At 39.1% G+C, this 23,232-nt stretch overlaps 1 protein-coding gene across 1 annotated transcript in view; it reads left to right on the top strand.

The window, feature by feature from the left end:
• NRG3 (neuregulin 3) overlaps positions 1 to 23,232 on the top strand; it is a 453,579-nt gene that overhangs the window by 402,155 nt on the left and 28,192 nt on the right. The window contains exons 4-5 of the mRNA XM_067299829.1: positions 16,002 to 16,104; positions 21,594 to 21,720. Coding sequence (XP_067155930.1) covers positions 16,002 to 16,104; positions 21,594 to 21,720 — 230 coding nt within the window. The remainder of the gene's footprint in view (positions 1 to 16,001; positions 16,105 to 21,593; positions 21,721 to 23,232) is intronic.

The following is a 23,232-nucleotide window of genomic DNA, read 5'->3' as shown; positions in this document are numbered from 1 at the left end:
AGTGTGTTTCCTTTCCGGGTCAGTAGCCCTGGCAGAGGTCGGATCTCAGAGGTCTGCGTGCCTGGGGGCTGAGGAGTATCTTTATATCTGCGCCTTCGCAGGTCTAAGGAGAGGGTTGGAAGTCTGGGATGGAGGCGGATAGGAGCAGGAAAGGGGCTGGAGGCAGAAATTTAGAAGGAGAGGAGGAGTCTGCCAAAAACTTTAGGAGAAAATAGAGGAAACGTGGTGCTGAGACTGAAGTGGGGGTGAGCAGGACGGCAGGGACGCCGGCAGGGACGAAGGCAGGGTGCAGAGGGCAGCGGCACCCGGCAGGGACGCCAGCAGGGACGAAGGCAGGGTGCAGAGGGCAGCGGCACCCGGCAGGGACGCCGGCAGGGGCGAAGGCAGGGTGCAGAGGGCAGCGGCACCCGGCAGGGACGCCGGCAGGGGCGAAGGCAGGGTGCAGAGGGCAGCGGCACCCGGCAGGGACGCCGGCAGAGCAGGGAGGTGCGTTCGTGTGACTGGTAACGCCGCCGGGAAAGCCCTGCTGGTCTCACTGCTTTGGAAGACAAACTAATAGACGCCCACATCGTGGGCATCCTGCCCACGTTATTCACCCTCTGTTCGTTGGTAGCAACATGATATGCACATGTGCAAAAAGGAAAAGTCAGACACATTTCAGCTTCCCAGGAAGTGGCCAGTATGTGTTGGGAAAGCTCTGAGAAAGCAAGTTTTCCCGTTTTCTTCCCTTTCCCGCAATCCTCTGTCCCCTCCTCCCCGGCTTTAATCATTTCAACCTCATCCCAGCTAATTCCCCAAATTAGGGCATATGCTTACATGCTTCTCTAGTTGGTTGTTTTAAGATCTCTTGTTCTTAAGTTCTGTTAAAAAAAAAAAAAAAAAAAAGGGGGGGGGACCAGACCCCCCTAGACAGGATTTAAAACCTTGAGAACTCCTTTTCTTTATCCTGGATGTGTCTGTTCCATTATTCATAGCAGAGGGCTTTATATCACTTGTACCTAACCTCCCATAAATTTGTTCTGTCAATTTTAACCAATTTCATATTAAAGATTAATTAGCAAGATTTGAATTTTCTTTAACTATTGAGGAGGCCTTTGGGGAAAATCCTGGCATGCATGTGTAATTGCAACACATAGACCAGAAGAAATTAAACAAGATAGTTAAGGTAGTAATAGGATTCAGCCGAACTTATATACTTCCAGAATGTACTGGTATTAAGCTCATTTGGTGGCATGATTTAGCTGTTCTATTTCCCCTCCGCAAGCACTCTGAAATAGTTCCCTGATAGTGAGCCGACATTAAGCTAAAAAGAAAAAAAAGAAAAAGTAGAAAGATGGGCTTTGATCCAGAGTGAATTTTGACCTCTTGTGTAAAAGGGTTTCGCATATCTTTGTGATACTGGATGTTACTAATGCCATTTTGGAAATCAATTTTCCAGAGACAAGGCCTTCAGAAGCATCTGCAATGTTTGATGTTTGCTTTGTTGTTCTGGACTGTGGTTCTTCTCTGACTAAAAGTAAACCAATGACAGCCTTGCTTGCAGTTTGGGGTTTTTCCTTTTCCTGAAGTATAAAACCTAAGGGCTTTTCGGGGGGGGGGGGGGAGCTTCTTTATCTTTAAAAACATCAGTCTTTCTGTGAAAAGGACTTATGTGAGAAGAATCCATGAATAACTTGTCTGTATCCCATTTACAGACCTTTTTGAAAGAAAGGGGATTGTTTCATATATATTTTACTTTTAAAAAGATTGCTGTTGTCTTTTTAATGATTTGGCATTGGTTACCTTAATTCTTGGTTATCATAGGTAATTTTAACAAGTTAGAGCAATTATGTTACTAACAATAAGCATTACTTAATCAAAACCCATCTCAGGTAGGTGGGAAGTTTCCTACTAATTTAAGTAGGTGTAAGATAAGTATCCTGTTTCATCAGTACTTTAAGTGAGTATTTGATAGAATTTTTAAATTATATTTGCAAACTTAATATATATGGACCTCTTACATGATAAGTCTATTTATAAAAATAGAAATAATATTTTGATTCTTTTAAGTACATTTTTACATTTTTCGAGAGTTTAAAATGGAGCCCACTTTATATATATATATATATTTTTTTTTTTTTTACAGATTTTTGCAGAGAAGCAATTTTTTAGCGAAACATCATGGTAGAAGATTTTGATTTACTGCTTACCCAGGTTTTTCTTAAACAAAATTTATGGGGTGTCCTGGCTAATATATAGGGTGATTTGTATTTGTGTGTTTTAGCATAGGATATGTATTGTAATGCAGGGTAGCCTGCCAGAATGGAAATTTGACTTTCAGAGTATTTTGCATGTGGACTGGGTATAACTGAGAATGGATTGCACAGACGGAATTTTATGAATGATGATTAAAATCATTAAGTTTCCAAGTTTGGATTATTTCTATATTATTCATAGGATAAAATTTACTAATCTTTATAAAAAATCTGAAGTTAAGAAAACTGACAGTAAGCCATGAATATATTGCAGGCACAGGAGTTACCCATAAATTATTTCCCACTGACTGGCTCATGCTTGTGAATTCACTGGAGCAAAAATGCACACTTAGGCATAGTCACTTACCGAAGTTCAGTGTCTCATAAATGACCTCAAGGACTCAGTGAATTTGAAGGCATCCACAACAGTTGATGGAGGTGTCCATTATGATTCTCTGTATAAATTAAAATATCACACGTCAGAAACCATTGCACACACTCTACAGTATGTGGTTTTTCTTCTTAGTGTGCAAAGTTATGGAAATTTGGGCTGATCTTATAGCTACAATATGAACACAATATTTTGTGAAAAAGTACAAAAAAACCCCTTGTCATTGAGGAAATGACTCAGTATGTTTTTTCATTAAGAGATGGCTAAGGGTAGAGCATGGAGCAGGAAACTCAGATAAGGGCAAATAGGCAATATGCTCAGGGAGCATCATGGTCAGCATTTCCAGACTCTTTCAAAATGTCGCAGCATAGAGTTCACAAGTCTTCACCTGGGAAAATACTTGCTTTCTTCTGCTACTGCATCTGCTTCTGTGAAAATATTCCTAATGAGCTGATACTTGGCATAACCTAGTAGAGGCATGATTAGTGAAGGCTTCTTATAATTGGGACGCATAACTGAGAGTTGATTTTCTTTGTATTTTATAAGGTCTGATTCTGCTTTACTGGAACACTTGATGTTCCATGTCTCAGTGAGGAATGCCTGGAAATGAATAATTGGGTCACTAAAAACCAATTACAGGAAAATATAAGAGAAAAGCTCACTTATGAATGATGGAACTTGCCCCAGGCAACATATACACCTTCACATGTCATACACTTTCTGATCTCTTACTGTTTTACACCAGTATGATTCAAAGTGTTGAGTGAAATTTCTCTTGCACGTTGTAAAGCAGACTGCCGTCTGTCCCACCATTTCTAGCGATTCTTGCTCCACCCTGTGCAAGAATCCTAGAAGTTGGATTTCCTAGATGAATTCATATAAAACGCCACTTAAATGTTTCCAACTCAAAAAATTGTGGAAACTGTAGTACAATGAAAGACCAAATCAAAACTACACATGAGAAGAGGTGGGAGTGGGGTTCAGGGATGTAGGTCTGGCAGGGCTGCAGGGGAAACTAGTTCTCAGCTATTCACGTGTTATTTAATCAAATTCCACCTTTAAATATCCCCACCTCTGCGAGCCACTCTTGGAAGGTTGTTTTAGAGCCTATTCCAGTCATCTACTAATCTAAATGATTTAATTAGGTCTAAATCTAATCAATCTAAACATACTTATTTTCACTTTGTACCTTTTTCTATTCGGTGTGGTGGTATGTTGGCAACTTGATGAATCATATGTTTTCTGATCATGTTTTAGAGTAGATATAAGAGATTTCCCATTAAGAAAGTAGGTAAAGAAGGGTCATCTGAAAGAACCTTATCACTATTCCTACTAAAAGAAGCAAACCAGATCCTACTAGGCAAAGAGGATGTGCAAAGAGCAGCCTGGGAAGACAGTGCGGTGTTCTTGGCTTTAGCAATATCTGATGGCAAAGAAAAAATTCAAAAGACGATTAAAACTTGCAGGGATTATCCATCTGTCTTTTTGATAATATTGCAATTAAAGATGATCGGTGGGAGAATTAATCATTACTATATAAAGCTGCTGATGAAAATGTGAAGGCATGTAACTGTTAAACAATAGAAACTTCGTATTTACGGGGCAGAACAATGTCTTACACAGTCACGTGCAGCAGGTCAGTCTTGCACAGTCATGCAGCAGGGAGGTTTTTTTGTGTGAAATTTCAGTTGCACTCCGAAAGGGGTTTTCATGAACTCTCACAGTTACTCCGTTGCATGAAGATGTGTAAATGGCGCCGTCTCTGCAATCCCGCTTCTCCTTTGCGTTCTTTCACCATTTACTTTTGTGCCTTGGCAAGGCAGCAGCTGTCACCGGCTGCCTCCCTTGGAAGGGCGCCCTCAGTTACCCAGGACGTCAGCTCGGCTTTTGGAAATACCTGTCTCACCTGGGTAGAACAGAAAAATAGGTCACAGAGAGACCAAGTAAGCCAAGTTACTGCATGCTGTTCAGCTCTCCTTGTTTGTGTTGTTCTGCTTCATCTTCTCGTTAAGCCATGCTCAGAGCTGCGGTGTTTCAGCAATGTTTGTTCAAGGCTCAGCACCCGCTTGGCCCTGCAGTCATAAGCTGTCCATCATGACTGCCACAGAAAATAATAGGAATATTTTTAAAAGACATGAAGCTGAGGGGCACAGAAAGGATGGTCGCATCAAGAGTGAATTGGAAAGCAGTTTGCCATGACTGGTTAGTGCAGTGAACTTTATTAATGCTAAAATGACTCTCAGGTAGTGCTTACTTCTAGCATAGCACTTTCATTTGCAATTTTTAGATAAAAATCATGACTTACCCTAAACAGAGACATTATAAAGCATATCAGAAGCCGACACGCTGTCCTTGCGCTGCCAGCATCACTGCAGAACATGACAGCTCCCAGCCTGTAAAACCCACCGAGGCATTCTGCAGAGAAATGCTTGTTTCTTGTACTACCAGGCAGAGTTCACGCGGCAGCGTTTGACACTGGTGTAATATGTCCTTCAGCTTGCCGCGCAGTGGCAGTGTGGCAAGCTGCTCCCTTTCCAAGGGCCGTAGAATAATTTGGGTTGGAGGGGCCCTCGGGAGGTCCCCTGGCAACCTGCTGCTCCGAGCAGGGTCTGCTCTGACATCAGGCCAGGCTGCCCAGGGCTTCCGAAAACGGAGGCTGCACAACCTCTCTGGGCAGCCTGGTCCACTGCTTGACTGTCCTCATGTTGAAGAAGTTTTTTCTTATATCCAGGGGGACCTCCCTGGTTTCACATATTGCCTGTTGTCTCTTGCCCTCTTGCTATGTACTGCTGGCTCCAGCTTCTCAATAACCTCCTCAGGGCCAGGGAGCATTTCTCATTTTATTTATTTTATTTTATTTCGAATGAGTAACTTTTAACTTTAAATTCATTCTGAAATTATTTTTGCTTTTACTGAAATTAATTTCTTATTCCCTCTGTAGATTGGCATGTCATTACGTCACACTGTGTGGTTTAGGTAACCATGCATCTTTTTGAAGTGGCAAGTTTATGGGCTTTCTTTCTGATGCTTTATGTGTGGTTGACTCCTGAAAGAATCAGCATAGTAATGGATTTTGAAATTTAAAAATCTATTAGTAAAAAATATAGTTGTGTTTATGTACATGCTTGCCTTTAAGCATATGTTCACATCCCTTTTTTGTGTTCTGATTGACACAGGTGTTTAAAACCCACCTAAATACAGTCACATAGAGAGCATTGGACTATATATTGCCTTGTGCGTTTATATAAGTTGGGAGGGCAGGAAGAGGAGTTACACGAATTAGGAAACTGTGTCCATAACTATTTTACGAGCTTCCTTTTAACCTGGAACGCAATTGGAGTGGGTTGTTGGTGTCTCACAGGATGGCAGTTGCTAAAGACTTTAATCCCCTTCTTCACCCTTGTAAACCGCAGGAACCTAATCCGGCTCGCGCGGCGCAGTCCTGACAGCTGGGTGCGTGCACAGGCTGGCATCTGAGCGCTGTGGTTTTGGCAGCCTCCTGCCTGCCCGCAGCCCCTGCCAAGCGCCGGGGCGAGGGCGGGCACGGGGAGCGCTCCGCGCGGCGTTCCCGGGGGCGAGGGCTTGCTCGCCTCCTAACGCTGCTGCTGCTGCTGCCATCCGCGGGCTTCGGCATCTGCCAGCGCTCGGCGTGAACATCTGGGTGTGTTATCCCTCGTGCTGGCTAAACGCCTCTGGAGAGCTGCAGCGAGTAGAGCTGCTCAGAGCCACCAGATTTGCTTCTCTCACTGCCAGCAGAGGCTGGTTTTCCCTCTGAGCATTTGTAGTGATTTATCCTGCCTGGACATTAAGGGTGTAGTTGTGAGGGCTAGCGAGCACGCGTGCCGCGATGCACAAGGCGACCGACGAGGTTTCCGTGGCCAGGTGAGGGGGTGCCAATGCGCCTGGAGGGGTGAGGGACGTTGCACATGGGACCAGACCATACCTCCGACTTCCCCTGGCTCGCAGAGCACACAGGGCCAGTCCGCAGGACGAGAAACGCGCACGAATATGCGGTCCCTTAATCCACCACATATCTGGGAGCTTAGGCTGGGCCCCTATATAGGGGCTAATCCAAAGTCCATATCTTAAGAAACCATGATATACTCTAAAATAACTCATTCAGGAAGCTCGTGTCTGAATATGCTTCCTTCTGCTTCCTCCGTTTATCAGCATAAAGTAAAGTCGAAGCTGTAGGAGAGCTGGAAGGCCCAGCTGAGTCCTTGTGAATACGAACTTTGCGGAAATAAAAGGTGGTATTACAAGAAGAATGAATGCTGAATGGAAGTTTCACTTTGGAAGATTTTTCATGCTGCTGATGGAGAAAAAAGATCATAGGGAAGACATTTTAAAAGTGCAAGAGGGTGTTTGGGTATAAGGTTTACAATAAAAAATGAGAAAAATAAAGGAAAGATAACAAAATCAGTGAGGGAAGATGAAGGAAGATGCCAAGAAGCAGCCAAAAATTAAGACAGGAAAAGAGGGTGACTCATCATTCTAGAGGCAGAAGAGTATACCATCTTTTTCCCCCATTTAAGGCTCATGCAAAATTATGGAGCTTACCCACCCTGTCAGAGAGAACAAGGAATAACCTTTTATCTGAGGGAAATCTTTGGCTTGAAAGGGCTCTACAACCTGGCAAGTAAGTGATAGCCTGCAGGAATATACTTGTAAATATAAACATTGGAAAAAAAACCATAAATCTTGCCTGAAATAATGTTATTTAACAAAACAACAAAAAGTATGATTGTCTTTTTGTAATATTCTCCAGTTTTTGAGTTGTGATTCATGCTTTGAAAGCTTTTAGCATATCCGCGAAAGATTAGAAAGTGTTTTCCTGTAGAATGAAGAAAATGTTGCAAATTCCCTTGTTCAATGAAGGACCAGTAGGAAGCCTTCAGACTTCATAATGTATTATGGTTATGTGGAGTTTCTTACCCAAATTTCCAATGGTTTCAGAACCATTAGATCAAGATGGCCATCAATGCTGTCAACACCAAGGTAGCCTGAATTGTGCAGACTGCCTATTAGCTTGGTGTACGGCTGTGGAAACTGTATTGATATATAAAAATCTTTTCCATGTTTTCAGCGTCTTGCCTCTCCTCCTTAGGTGCTGACTTAGTATGGCCCCATAACTGGGAATGGGCTGCTGGACAGAGATCTCGGTTAGTTGGTTGAGGTTGTGTCCCTGGTACCTGCAGTAGGAGCTGGAGGTACTTGGAGATGTGATTCTCAGTAAGCAAAAGTGACATAAGGAGTAAGACTTGATGGCAGTGCACACTCCACAAACATCTTTTAGCTATTAGCTAAAATGTTTTAATAGCTAAAACACCAATGTTTTTAGCTGTTAGTCCAGTAGCAGCTCTGTACTAGCAAGCATAACGATGACACTGTGAAGAAGCTTTTCACCATCTCAACTTCCAGTGTTGCAGATGTTTAAAATCCTTCCGACAGTCCCATGGTGGTTTTCTTGGTATTTTTGCAATTGGCCTCTTTAGTAACGCTCTGCTGCTGCTCATTTTCTGTTAGCTGCATGAGTTGCTGCTGCTGGTGCCAGTTCTGGGGCATCCTGGGTGCCTCTGGGCCGCCAGAGAAGTGGCGGTGCCAGCAGCCTCGGGGCAGAGCAGTCACAGCATTGACACTGCTGTTTTTTCATGCAGCGTGAATATTTTGGAGCGTGCAAGCATATAAGCATATCAGGCTTTAGAGTTAAAGTTTTTTCACAGTCAGGGAACAAGGGGTCAAAGTACTCTCCATCAGCATGCCCCTGAGATTTGGATGTCTCTTCCCCCCATCTCTCTCCTTCTCGTGTGCCCAGTCTCTCTTTCATCTTCATTCATGGTAACATAGGTAGAGAGTAAGGCAGAGCTTCCTCTGTTCAGAAACCAGTAACTGGAGTACTGCTCGTGGTGCTTAGTGCTGATGTTTCATTGAGTTATAATTAAATCTGGTAAGTATGGTTTCATGACTTAAGTATTATTCTTAGTCAGTGCTTAGTCTGCATCAAACAATGGGAGATGGCAAAAAATATGTGGTCTGTGGGCTCCCATGCCCCTCCATTTCAGGTACAGTGCTGTCTCTTCGGGAAAAGGGACGCTGCTTCGTTGAAAATGCCGGTGGCTTCCCCATTCTTGTCTGCTGAGAGCTGTTCATTTTCCTTCTCAATTTCTGCTCTGTTGCAGGAATGCCAGAGCGTATGGGGCCATGCACAATCCTTACTGCCCGGGAAAAACTTCATTAAATCTTACTTCTGGGGGGAGTTGTTTGTTTGTTTGTTTGTTTGTTTTTTACTTTTGTATCTCAAAGCTGCAAGTTTTCACATTAGATTAGGGCAAGAGTTCATCTCCTTTGGATATAGTTGGTTTATTCAGGCTTTCACACCTTATTACCGTGATACCATTTCTTCAGCTAGCTGCTGTGGGTGTTTTTAGTATAAACACCCTCAAAAGTGATCTAGTATAAAATGAAAATTAAATGTTTCAGGCTTTTCACCCCGTTCCTTTTCTGTCTACCAGATACTGAGAAGTTTCTCTCTTCAGGGCTCCTGTCCCTCGCAGGTGCTCTCTAGGGCTTTTCCCTTTCACACATCAGCAAAAATGCAGGTAGTCGCTCAGGCAGAGACTGCTGTCAGAATATCACAGATTAGACAGATTTACCCTTTTTCGGTGCCCATTGGCTAAAATATTGCTTAAGATTTTGTCTCCCAGTCAGCCTGTACTACCCAGCGAACATTTTTGCCCTCCATCCTGACGGGAAGTTAGCGTGGGGCAGGGAGGAGGAGCGGCCTTCTCTTTCCATTTCTCTTACCATACCTAGCAAACTCAAGTTAAAGCATTCATATTCAAACTGTTTCAAAAATGACAAAAAGTTGATGGTGTTTAACTTTTATTAGGACAGCCCAGTTTACTGGGTGAAGATCATTTGCTTCAGTGATAGAAGATCTTTATTTAAGAAACTTGGAATTGCCATAATAAAGTAGGAAATTGAATCTTTCAGAAAGGAAAATTAACACACATGCAAACACATCAGCTGATGAGACTTAGGTAATGCATTTTGCTGATAAATGAATGACATTATCAGGCTTAGAAATAAAATGAAAATAGATGAAGTTCCTAACAGAACTGCCTTGTCTTAGTCATGAATTGGCAATGCATAAAAACTCCTAATCAGACATTTTCTTAAAAAGGAGAAAGCTACCTCTCATCCCTTAGCTTCTTATGGAGTTACTTCAAGCCTGAGATTTAACAAAGTTGTTACACTGAAAGTGCTCAACTAAGACTTTGAAAGGTTGTTCGATGTGAGTGCTAGTTAGAGTTGACACAAATTCTGAAGTTGCCTGCAGATCAAAGGAAATGATTGTTTCTTAGGAAATGAAATTTAAAATGAATTTACCTTCAGAATTACAGCCTTGCTGCTTAAAAATGTTTATCAAAATACAACATCGTAACAGTGGCACTTTCCATGGGTGCTGAGAATATGGGCATGTTCATTCCTGTTATAACTGTACTTTAGACGTTCATATGTAAAATTAGCCTATCCCTTTTCCTTTTTGCAGATAAAATGAGACAAAAAAGTGGAGGGTTTTTTTTGTTTTTTCTTTGAGGGTGGGTTTGATGGAAATAATTTTTCACAAGGTTTCAGTTCATGAATTTTGGATGAGGTTTTGCCTCTCACTCACTGACCTAGAATAGCTGGTTGAGAGCTCAGGTTGAGACATTTTCATCCCTTTTTCATGATGAGTCTTTAACATTATACTTAATTCAGTGCTTCATATTTAATATTCCATGCAAAACTCATGCTAATGCAGCATTAATAGTGTAGAATCAAATACTCAAAAATAGGTCATTCAGACAGGTTGATCCTTTCCTTTTCTGCCTTCTGCTTACACAGAAAATGATCTCACTAGTATAAAATATCAATAGTCAAACAATGTGTAGTATCATGAAATTATCATATATAATGGACCAAACCTAGTTCTCTTTACTCTCATTAAGATCATTCTACTGCAGACCTTCCATGAGGACAAGAAAATGTATATTTTTAATCCTCATTACAATCAGAAGCATTGAACAACTCTTCCCAAGAGAGAATCACTATTGAAACTACTAAATGCTGTATGAACTTTTGCCAATAGAAGTTAGCTTGGTCTGAGTCCAGTCCGAAAAGTGAATCTGCTCTAGTAACCTTGATTTTGTCCTTTCTGTAGGTAATAGAGGATACAACCTTCTGCTTCTAGTTTGTGAACCTAAGTGTTCGAAACCCTTTTAAAAGGGAAATTCTATCCAGTCAAAATAAAGACAAAAGCTGAAGAAAGAAAACTGAGTGACGAGTAAAGATATCTGAGAATTAGAATAAAACACAGTATTTTACGTGAAGTAGTGCATATGCTCTTAAAGGAGTTAGAACAGACTTATCCAGGGCAGGTTTATCTATTTTATGTATTTACGTTGAATCCATCCTTTTGGAGGCTAGTATGTTTGCAAAATGTTATCATATTAATCGCAGAAGGTGGGGAGGTGACACTGTCCTCATGTTCAGAGAGTCCAGTACAATTGTGCCAGAAAACGCGGAGGGGGAATGAAAGGAAATGGCAGAAGTGTGAGGCAGTGAGGTTACGTGGTGCCACGTTTACACGAGAAGGCCGTATCACTCTATAGTTGTTTCTAAAACTCAAGCATCGGTATCCTGTGGCATCCTTTCCCTCTGTAGGCGGAAAGGAGGGGAGAGACGGGGTTGTGCTCCGAGCTCTTCTGGAGTCTGGAGAGGAAACGGCCCGCTTAGCTGGGCCTGCACGGCTGAAGTGTTTCATGGGGGTAAGAAGGAAGCCTGCCTTTATATTGTCCTGCAGTTTACTGAGGAAAAGTAGAATTTCTTATGTTCTATCCATCAGGCCATGCTTCCTCTCTTAACACGTAAATGACACTGAATGAGAAAAAAAAAGGTGAAAAAGGACATCTTTAAATTTCCTTCTGAAAAATAGAGCATGGAATTATTTTCATAAAGTTTGCATTGATTCTTATGTATGAGAAAAAGCACTTGCAAAGCAAGTGTATGCCAGACATACCAATGAGAAGACGGGGGCTTTAAATTTTTCCAGGTTCATTCTATACCATGTTGTTCCTTGCAGCAATACAGAGCAGATCTGCAGAAGTGAGGGAGGAAGATAAGGGAATCTTATTATAAGTTTAGGCTTCGGGGACCTTTTGAGGCTGGAGGGTTAAGTAAAAACTTCAGAAAAAACAGCACAATCAGGTTTGTATTTTTTTTTTCCTTAAAGAGCAAAGCTTTAAGTAATACATTCATATGGTAAATGTCTTTATTTCTCAGTTGGCTCAGTTTGAATATTCAGTAATTATTCTCTTGGATGCTTGTGACCACTTTTAGATTTTATTCTAGAGCCACTGAAATAAGCACTGCAAGGGGGAAAGTTACTATTTTTGTTTTGTTATAGTTTTGTTAGGTCACGTGCTCAACGCAGTTCTTCAGATTTGAAATATCTTTCAAAGATATTTCAATGAACTTCAGAAAATACACAACAGAACTAGAAGATCCTGAGATTATGGCTGGTAGCGATATTGTAAATTTAGTTTCTAAAAAAGCCTAACATAATCTGTTTTAATCTTTTTTTTTCCTCAGTCATATGGTTAGAAACATATGTGGTTGTTTCTCAAGGACCTTGTACTTCCTTTTTTAATAAAGTTACAAGGAAGAGGCAATAGGCAAAGAATAGTTTATTTACATGACAAAATGATATTCTTTAGAAGTAGCAATCATGAGAAAAATCCTACACTTTTCATCCTCTAAAGATTTATGTGTATGCTTCAATAGGTCTTTGCACATGCATAAAGCAGACAAATGACAGCCTTTAAGAGTAAATTTAAAAGAGCAAGAGAATCAAAAAAAACCCCAGTGCCTGGAATACAATTTGCCCTTTTTCAGCAGCAGACAGATGAAATTGGACTGTGAAGTGAGCATTGGAAGAAATTTTGTTTCCACAGGTCACTGGAAGCAGTGTTTCATAATGTTAGTAAGTGTGTGAGATAAGCTCAAAAAAAAAGAGCAATCAAATCATGAGAAGTTTGCTGCAGGAATGAAGGTAAGAAAAAGTCAATAGCATAAATAAAAAGGGATAGATGAGCAGTGGTGCACACGGTGGATTAGGTAGGACTTGCCTGTTGGAACCCAACCTTTCATGAGGCTTAATGTCCCACATGAGTTTGTCTTGTCTCTATGTTTTGGGAAGTTCATTCATTCCATAATTTTTATTAAATAAAGCAGCCGGGATCTAAATGTCTTGCTATTTTATCCTTTCAGGTTGATGTTCTGTGGTTGCATTTTTGTTGGTAAAGGTCACGTCTTTTGTACAATTTGAATTCTTGGTGGAATTTGTGTTCTGTAGTCTCACTTCGTTAGCTGGATTATATCCACATCAGTTCATATTCTGTTTTTTTAGCTGAAATGTTTTCTTGGCTGCTCATTAAGTGAGGAATCCTCTGCCTAGAATATTTATTTCATTAGACTGTAGTTAAGGTGATTTATTTCAGAAGGAATATATGCGAATAACGAGAGACTATATTACCTTGGAAAGTTTGTTCCAGTATGTAAATAAATGTATGCAGAGATTGACGTACATCTTCAGCTGTGGAGAAGGATTTTCAGTTCTTTCTTGCACCGTGAACGTCAGCAGCGTTCTGCTCTGCCCTGTGAGAGCAGCGGTGCTCTGCAGGCCGCAGCTGCGGCGCTCGGGCTCGCTGCGGGGATTTGTCTGCTTGTGAAGGCATCTGCAGCGCCGCGCGGCTGCGGAGGGCTCAGCTGAGCCACGCGCGCCTACAGCAATGCGCAGGGACGGGGGCACTTAAATCAAGGTGACAAGTGGGAAGACCTTCAGAGTTTGCAGAGGTGCAGATTAAATTTCTATCAATAGGAAGGGTTTTCTAAGAAGCCACTGTGGAAGGTTAGAGAATGGAAAAATGCTTAACCGATGGTACTTTAAGATGCTGGAGACAAAAACGGTGGAGTCCAATACATAAACAAAGATTTAAAGGATATAAAAGATGAACAAAGGTGTCTAAAAAATGGGGTAACATTAATCAATAAGCAGTTCTCTAAATATTCACTGTATAAAGTAAACAAAAGGAAAAGAAAGCACTGATCAGCATGTGTTGAAAGCTAGTGACAGGGATTAAGTTGGCTATACAAAAGACTTCACATAGTTGTTTGAGCAAGATAATATTGTCCAGTCTCTGAAATGCTTTTATCTTGGTAAGATATATTCTAAAGCATCTTTAACAAGGCTGTGATTGCTATTCAGGACAGACAAAATACCACAGCTGCACAAAACCCACCATTTATCAAAAAATAACAAAAGAAAAAAAGAAAAGTTTTTAATGAAGACTTAAGGAAAAACAAAATTAAACATTTTTTGCACACGTGACTTAGATCAGTTTCTTTTAATCCAATCAGATATATATTTTTTAATTTTATGAAATATCTGAGTAAAATTGTAGTTCCTATGTATACAAGTTTTATTTGCACTCTTAGGCAGTAGAAACTGAGATTGGCATTCAGACAGTATACATTAACAGTTGTTGAACTGTACAGCTCTAACTATAGCAGTGTGATCCATCTCAACATAAGGATCTAGATTTTGTTAGATTACATCTTTGTGTACAGTATTGGAAATGTAAGATTCATACCTCTGGGTTTACACAAACTAATTTAAAAAAAAAAAGTACTGCAGCAACGAGAATTTACCACACAGGTCTGGATTTTCTACAAGCCAATGAAAATGGGCCTAGAAGTCTAATGGACTCAGGTTTACTGCCATATTATCAGGATTTTCTATTGAACTGCACATTTTCAGATATATTTTAGATATGTAAAAAGTGTAAGTTACTCTATTAAAAAAACATTTTAAAAAGTACTTTTAGAATCTCAAAATTAAATGAGGAAAAAAGACAACAGGAGCTGAGGACATTTTGCATTCAGAAATGGGTTCTGAATCACTGTGTTGCTCATTGAATGAGCAAGTAAAGAAGTAATTAAAACATAAAGATTTGGGATTTGTAACTATTTGAAATAGGTTACGATTAACAGAAAAGGCACTGTGACTTCTACTAGAGACAGATTACTATGTTTAAGCTTCTGAATTTCTGTATATTTACTCTTGAAAAATTAATAATTAGTACCGATTAGGATACTGTGTGTAGTTTTTAGCCATTATAACAACATGAGAGAGTGGTCCACTGATGTTCTAGTTAGGTGTTGACCTTTCAGTACCTGCCTAGATTCACCTTGATGCTGTCTTGCAGACTTTTCTTCTGGTGAATCTAAAACTCTGCTTGGAGTTACTATCACCTACTTGACCCATGGGTCTAGTATTCATGTTGATGATGGTCTGCACTGAAGATTGCTGACCTAGAAAAGAGACATAGCTTTGTCAGTGTACCATGCTTGTACCATGCTTTGGTAATCATACATGTTTATGTTTTCTACCTAAAATAAATGAATGGAAAGATTATTTTTTATGTTGTATGTCTGGAGATACTGACCCCAAGAAAAAAAATCAATTTGGCATTTTAGCACTTTGGACTTGAAAAGTAGTTGAAATAATCGAAATAAAATCTAACATATAAGGAACTGTTGATAAATTTAGTGTGTGAAACTCCAGTTGCCTATCAGCTTCTGTTTGCTGTCATGAATGTTTTCTTAGCTTTTTTCTTTTTTTTATTTTCATTCTGTCCCTGTTTTCAAATTAATTAGAAGATGATGAGGTTTATCAAGGAAATTACTTTAAAAAAATAGAAACTCCCATGAAAGCAATGTCTGGTGCAATGTAGCATAGCAGTCCTTGGATTCCGTCCAACTCGGCTGAACTAATTTTTTCACTGTGCTGTGTTGTACATAAGCTTTGAGTACAGGGAATGACAGGGGAGCATGAGATTGTAATCACTGTGCAGTCAAATCAAAACTTACATTTTTCTGGTAGCTAAAAAAGAATTCTGTTGAGTCATGTGGGACCTTGTGAGAGCTCTGATGGATCTTGCCTGAATCCAGAAAAGCCCCATGGTTATGGAGTTCTTTATCCTATTGACATGGTTTTCTAAACAGCTAAAAAATAGCATATAGAAAAAGATAATATTAAATTTTCCAGATATCTATGATTATGTATCTTTCAGTGTCTTTGAGAACCATTTTCTAGAACTATGAGCCTAATCTAGACTGGAGGTTCAGAGAAGCATCCATTCTGTTGAGGAACGTGCCAGTCCAGACCTCCAAAATCTCTCCTGTCCATTAGTGAAACCATGACATGCTGAAATCCACTTTTCACAAGTATTGTTTTCTGATGCTTTCATAATTCTCAATTTTGCTGTTCACAGAGAGCGAAGAGGTGTACCAGCGCCAGGTGCTGTCTATTTCCTGTATCGTCTTTGGCATAGTCGTAGTGGGCATGCTTTGTGCAGCGTTCTACTTCAAAACAAAGTAAGAGCCTTTGTCTAGTGTATTTGTTATTTAATTTCTGTCCTTTTTATGGCTTTCCAGTTCTTCAGCTTATCCCCTCATTCTGAAGCTCTCCTTACCTCTGAGCAGGCTGGAACAGTTCGCCATGGCTAGATTACCTAAGTCAAACAAACAAACAAAAGTAAACAAGAGTAATGCATATTCTTGTTTCTGTTTTCTGATATCAGGAAAGAAGAGTTTGTGTGTCCTTTCCAGTCCTTTTTCTTGACAATAGTAATTTTGTGCCTTTTAGTACCAGTGTGATAATCACTTTTTTCTTTTGCAAATAAAAGGTTAATCATACCATGTCCTTTTCGCATCCCTTAATGTCCCTTTTATTTCTGTACACTGGGTACAAAGGTGAGTTAGAAACACATAAACAGTCATGAAGTTCACTGCGGATCATTGTAATTTGTAGGTAATTGTTTTTAAACTGCTAATGTAGTTACCTAATATCTCTAATATGCAAATACATTAAACTATCCAAGTATGGTGGAATCATCTGTACTAAAATATTTTCAAGTGAAATATTTTCTTTCCACTCTGTTTTTCTTTCTCTTCCCAACTGATCATTATCTTTTAATATTTATTGTTATGTGTGTAATTTGAGTTGCAAAAACTTCATAGCAATTACATGACATGCATGTCAATGCCACTGTATTTATAAATACGTTCTGTATGGTTGTCATTCCCCAGTCCTGTTGCAACTGGAGCTAATGAGAGAATACACATCAATATAAATGGCACCTGCATTAGGTTAGTCATGGTGGTTGAATATTAAAAATGTGGAGGTTTGCCATATTTAAAAGTTTGGATGCTTATCTGAATCCCTTAGTTACATACTTACTTACTTATATGGGTAGGCAATTTGATGAGAAGTGCTTCTTTTCTTTAATGTTTTGATATTTCTATCACAAAAAGGAGAAAAAAAGTTGGAAACATTACAAGACCTTTTTTTAAACTTCAGGGGTAGTTTGTGCAAGTTTTCTGTAAAGATTTAAGTTGGCTCACGTTTCATCTGAACTCTCCTACCTGTTTGAATGCCTTGAGGGATTTTGTTTAATTTTTTTGGGACCTAGAATCTGACAGCAGCGTAAGCTGGGACGATATTGTGGTAGGACAGTTTCTCTCTACAAACTCCTCGGTTGTGGTATAAATTGCGAGCAGAGGCAGCCACTTTGCCACTGACCAGGAAATGTTTTTACATGTTTACATCTGCAGAAAAAAGAGAGAGAAAAAGGTGTTCCTCTCCTTCCAGGAAAGAGTTGGGATTTTAGCTGATGAAGAGAGATTCAGAAAAGGCAGAATGGGATTGTCAGCTGGAAGAACATACAGTCAACAACTGAGCATACTTTGAATAAAATGACCCTCCCTTCAATAATTTACTTAGCTATGTCCCTCTTGGCTTTGCACTGTTGTAGCGAAAGGTGGAGAGCTGGGTTGGAGCAGCCTTCCAGACATCACAGCTTTGATGAGGTGGAGGGGAGAGCTATATGTAAAAATAACGAGTAGAAATAATGCTTCATAGATGCACTCACAGGATAATAGTGCTTCATCGTTTGCTTGGATTTTTTGTTTGCTTGTTTGTTTTTGAAACCTGCATTATAAATATCATGATAGTTAAGAGTTAACTATCCCTGTCTAAGCGGGAAGAGCTGAAGTGGGCTTCGGCCAGGTTCTGGGAGCTAAGGTTTGAAGAGTATTGAGAAATACCTCCAGGTCAGTTGAGAGGTCTTATATATCAGATGAAACATAATAATTTTAAGATACCAGTTCCTAACTCCCTGGCTGTTGCTCCATTTGGCTCCAGTACTGACAAACTGTCTGAAAAGCAGATCTTTCATCTGGCCTCACACTTCCTTCATGGAAAGATATAACCCACCTATTGGCTTTCTAGATACTGGAGTCCGTGAAGATCATGACCAGCAGTAGGCAGGTAATGTAGCAGGGTTTGCCGCAGTCTGAGGCAGGGGATGGGGGCAATTGTGGATAGGCTGAAATAGCTGGAGGTGACAAAAGATAAATGAAATGGAAGTAACACTGCAACTTTTATGGCCTTTGAAAAGAATTTCCTAAATACTTTTGTTGTTGGTGAGATTTTTCCCATTTTCCCTGTTTGTTATTAGCACCATTCCCTCAAAATCTTCTGAATCCAGGAAGATTCACTGTAACCATATGTCCGTCTGCGTGCTGCACAATTAGCATCCTAATTGTGACATTGGCCAATGACTTTAAACTGTAAGAAGCAACAAATTTAAAGTAACTCAACTCTTAGCATACACTAGCTTTTAGTCAACAGATTTTCAGGAACTTCTTCCTCAGGCAGATTATCTTGATCATGTTTAAGAGTTATCAAAGTAATCCTACTGCATGAGGGATAATATATAAGTTTGACTTAACATATCAAAAAATTAAAATATTAGTAATAGAGAAATTCTGACTAGTATACCTTTTGGAAGAAGAAGTCTTCATGAAGAATCTGACCCTGACTTTTTTAGCCTGATGATCATATAATACCTGCTGCTAGAAATATCTATTTCTTTATGCGTTGTTACATGAAAAGTCATTCTTTAAAATATATTTTGTCTGAAGAAGTTCAGGACTTCAGTTAAACACTATGCACTTCCAATTACTCTTTTTAGGATAATCAAGAAAGTACTTTCAGTGTTAGCAACAGAGAGAGAGTGCAGCAAAAAGAATATGGGTTGCTCTTTATGGCTTAGACTTTTATAAGATACTGTGACTTGAATTTATTTCTTGCAGAAATAACAATACTTTATTGCAGAACATGTGTAAAGTAGAATATATAAGGCCCATTTGTTTTGAAAAAAACTTATAAATATATTAATCAGTGAATAAGTTCAAATCAATACTTTCTAGTTTTTTAATTGTGCATCCTATAGTTCAGAAAAGTTAATGTACGTAAACCTAATATTCATATTAGGTTACATGAGCATGAAAAGAAAACAATTAGTAGATTGTTTTTCTCAGTAAATTAGCTTTTAAAATCTCAGTTGTAATGTTAAAAATTACAGCAGTGAGGCTGAATACTGCAGTTTATTTAGATGTGTTTATAGATGTAGAAATCATTCTAAATCCATATTTCCCAAATAAATCCAAATTATAGGTCCAGATATGCCTAATTTGTTATTTTCCTGATTAAATTCTAAGAATTCTTATCTACAAGAGATATTCTGCAAGTCTGATGCTATGATGCTCTGATCATAACATTAGGCTGTCATTGCTTAAACTTTGTATGAAGCCTCCACTCAAAAACGTTCAAAAAAAAAAAAAAAAAAAAAAACACACTGGATCTTCTATAAAAATTTTGGAGACCAGCATGCAAATGGATGGCTTTCAAATAGGACATATGGATATGTATAGTTATATCACCAGTGTATGTAATTTAGCTGATCAGAAAATGTTTATTCATAAAAACTGTGGAGTCATTTCCATAAATTTCCTCTAGGATATTTTTTAAAGCTAAACAGTTCATTTTGACATTTTCCAAAGAATTATTCAATTTCATTAGTTTCAGAAGTGAATTGAATATATTACAAAAAATGTTAAGTCAAATCGAAAAGAAATGTTTCAAACATTTATTTCACTTTACACAATAATCTTGCCGATTTTGTATTTTTTCAGATTATTCTGATACTAACTTTTCATATTGTTTTTGACTAAGGAAGAATTTTGAAAGTTTAAAACATTTTCATGCATGAGAAAGGATTTCCTCACCCACCCGTATTCATAAATCTTTCTAATTATGAGCCTCTAGTTATATTCAAAACATACCAGTCGTGCTTCTAACATGCTTACAATGTAAATTAATTCTTTTTCGTTTGCCATGCTCTTTCAAAATAAGATCTAAATATAAAGCATGAAGTGATACTTACAGAGTCTCCAATATTGCATATAGTTTATGGCCTGTATTCAGGAGGAGTGCCATAACAAATACCTACTTTTAAGCAGATGCTGAAGGCTTGCTGTATTTAAGCAAATCTTTATAAAAAGGTTGCATTTGAGTGCAGTGCTTAATCAGAACTAAGGGACTTAAAGACAGGTAAAATAAATATACTGGAAATTATGTATATTTATTTTAATACATTAAAAATCTGTATTAACAAAGTGAAGTATTTTAACAGTAACACTTCACACTGCTTCCTTTCATATTTAGGGAACTTGTCCTTCCTCCCAGTTTCTTCCCATGTTCCCCCTTCCCATTACTTAAGCAAGTAATTTTCCACTGGTCTCTTACACTTCCTGCATTAGAATCACTAGAGTCACCACACATTTTCAAAGTGCTGGTGAAGGTTTTCTTTAAAATTTCAAATTTCAGCATAGAAAGGGGTGATTGTCTTTTGTTTTTCCTTTATTTCTTTTCAACACCTCCCTGAAAACACTTACTTCCTTCTGAAATTTGGCTCAGCATCAACTGCTGTCCGAAAGCTACTGGTGGCATCATGAAGAGTCGTTGCTGCTAGTGAGTCCTTGACCTTTGTGGGTGGTTTCAAGGGCCTCTGTTGGATGTGCATCTGCTAGGGAGAAAAAGGAAGAAAGGAAGAAGGGAAGGAAAGAATTAAAATAGTATTGTGGATTTATTTCTTATGATCACTTAAAACTGATGGAGTTTCAGACAGTGTAGCTTATCAAAAGAAAGGAGACTGATGAAAGTTCTGAAATATATTTTGCTAACAGTTTTTGCCCAACTGAGTTATATCTGTTTGCAAAAGGTAAAAGAAATATTTGAAATAAAGTATGCTGCCTCGTATCCTCAATGATGTACAAAACTTTAAAACCTGGCCTGCCAATACAGTGTGGCAGAAACAGAAAGACGTTAAAAATGTAGTTATCTCTTGAATATTGCAAGTGACTCATCTAGTGGCTTTCTCAGCTTTCACATGGCAGATCATAGTATAACTTGCCAAAACATTGTCTCAGATAAAGTGTTGATGCTTAGGCTTTTTCAAGGTTCAAGCATATATGCAGAAAGCAGGTCTATTAAAGATACTAAGTTATGGGTCAAGTCTAATGAGCTACAAGTGAAATCAAAGATTCTTTGGCAGATTTTATAACCAACAGGGGCTAATGCCTGCTGTGTCTGCCAAAATCGCTGTTCCAAATCAGAGCAAAATACTTTTTTAACATTCAGGGCCACTTCCAAGCTATTGTTAAATATGTAATGGATGATCTCTTTACGTACAAAATTCTGCGCTATAACAACTAGCATGCTATTATAGTAATTTGAGAATAGAAGCTATTTTAAACAGAAGAGCTCTTTTCTTTCCATTCTTAAGCCGCGCCATAAAATGACCAATGCATTGAAATATTAGACACTAGTGAATTAGCTCAGCTGGTTAATCCAATATAGTGAAGTTTTGAATATAGGAAAGCATGGCTATAAAAGTATCACAGCTATAGCAGAAGATCAGACTAGCTCTTTCTTACATGCATTTTATTTCTCTCTCCAGGAAAGAAACAAAGCAAATTCATGAACAGCTGAAAGAAACACAGAATAGGAAAACCTACAGCCTAAATGCTTCCAGCATGATGGCAAAGTCAGAGTGTGTGGCACAAAGCCGAGTCCAGCTGCAACATGTAAGTAATCTTGCCAGCCACAACACTTAATAGCCTGGCTGAGTTCCTGCTGCTGATGGCAGCAGATCACCATGTTGTTATTACCATCTGAGCAATGGGAACAAAATTACTCACCTCTTTCATAAAATGTTTTCTCTCAGGCCTGTTGATGGAAAACACCAAGCAGCTTTTTTTTTTTTCCCCCGAAGTTATTTCAAGTGGCTCTGGTACATTTATGTAATGTAGTAAACCTTGCTGAGCCCCCTAGCTCTGCATTCAGCACTGGAAATGACTGCTATAGCTTTCCACAATACCTTAACACCTGTCTATGGTTTACAGATGAAGTGGGGAGCTTCAATCTTGAATGATTTTGAACCTTCCAATACAAAATATTAATGGACTTGCATGAAAACATGTAGAGATTTTTCAATGTTAATTCAGAGTAAATCCAAAATTTTGAATTAAATTTACACTATTATCCAAGGGAAGATAGTGCAGATGGTCTCATTTTCCTGTGTTTTGTCTGTGCAGTGTTGCTGGGTTGTAATGGTGACGATTTCTTTTTCCTAGCACAACAAAAGGTAAAGTGAAACCTGTAAAGAGCTTTTGTGATGCTTTTTTTTCTAACATATAAATTAGATCTTAATTATCACCAAGTACAGGCATACCTCATTTTATTGCGCTTCACTTTATTGCACTTTGCAGATATTGCGTTTTTTACAAATTGAAGGTTTGTGGCAACCCTGCATCGAGCAAGTCTGTCGGTGCCATTTTTCCAACAGCATGTGCTCACTTCATGTCTCTTTGTCACATTTCAATAATTCTCGCAATATTTCAAACTTTTTCATTATTATTGTATCTGTTATGGTGATCTGTGATCTTTGATGTTACTATTGTAATTGTTTTGGGGCGCCACAAACTGCGCCCATATAAGACAGCGAACTTAATCAATAAATGTTGTGTGTTCTGACTGCTCCACCGACCAGCCATTCCCGCGTCTCTGTCCCTCTCCTTGGGCCTCCCTATTCCCTGAGACACAACAATATTGAAATTAGGGCAATTAATAACCCTACAATGGCCTCTGAGCGTTTAAGTGAAAGGAAGAGTTGCATGTATCTCACTTTAAATCAAAAGCTAGAAATGATGAAGCTTAGTGAGGAAGGCATGTTGAAAGCCGAGAGAGGCCGAAAGCTCGGCCTCTTGTGCCAAACAGTTAGCCAAGTTGTGAATGCAAAAGAAAAGGTCTTGAAGGAAATTCAAAGTGCTACTCCAGTGAATACATGAGTGATAAGAAAGCGAAACAGCCCTGTTGCTGATATGGAGAAAGTTTTGGTGGTCTGGATAGAAGATCCAACCAGCCACAACATTCCCTTAAACCAAAGCCTCATCCAGAGCAAGGCCCGAACTCTCTACAATTCTGTGAAGGCTGAGAGGTGAGGAAGCTACAGAAGAAAAGTCTGAAGCTAGCAGGGGTTGCTCCATGAGGTTTAAGGAAAGAAGCCGTCTCCACAACATAAAAGTGCAAGGTGAAGC

Source organism: Apteryx mantelli, chromosome 7 (assembly GCF_036417845.1).
Source record: "Apteryx mantelli isolate bAptMan1 chromosome 7, bAptMan1.hap1, whole genome shotgun sequence".
Lineage (NCBI taxonomy): Eukaryota > Metazoa > Chordata > Aves > Apterygiformes > Apterygidae > Apteryx > Apteryx mantelli.
This window is presented reverse-complemented; position numbering and strand designations above follow the sequence as displayed.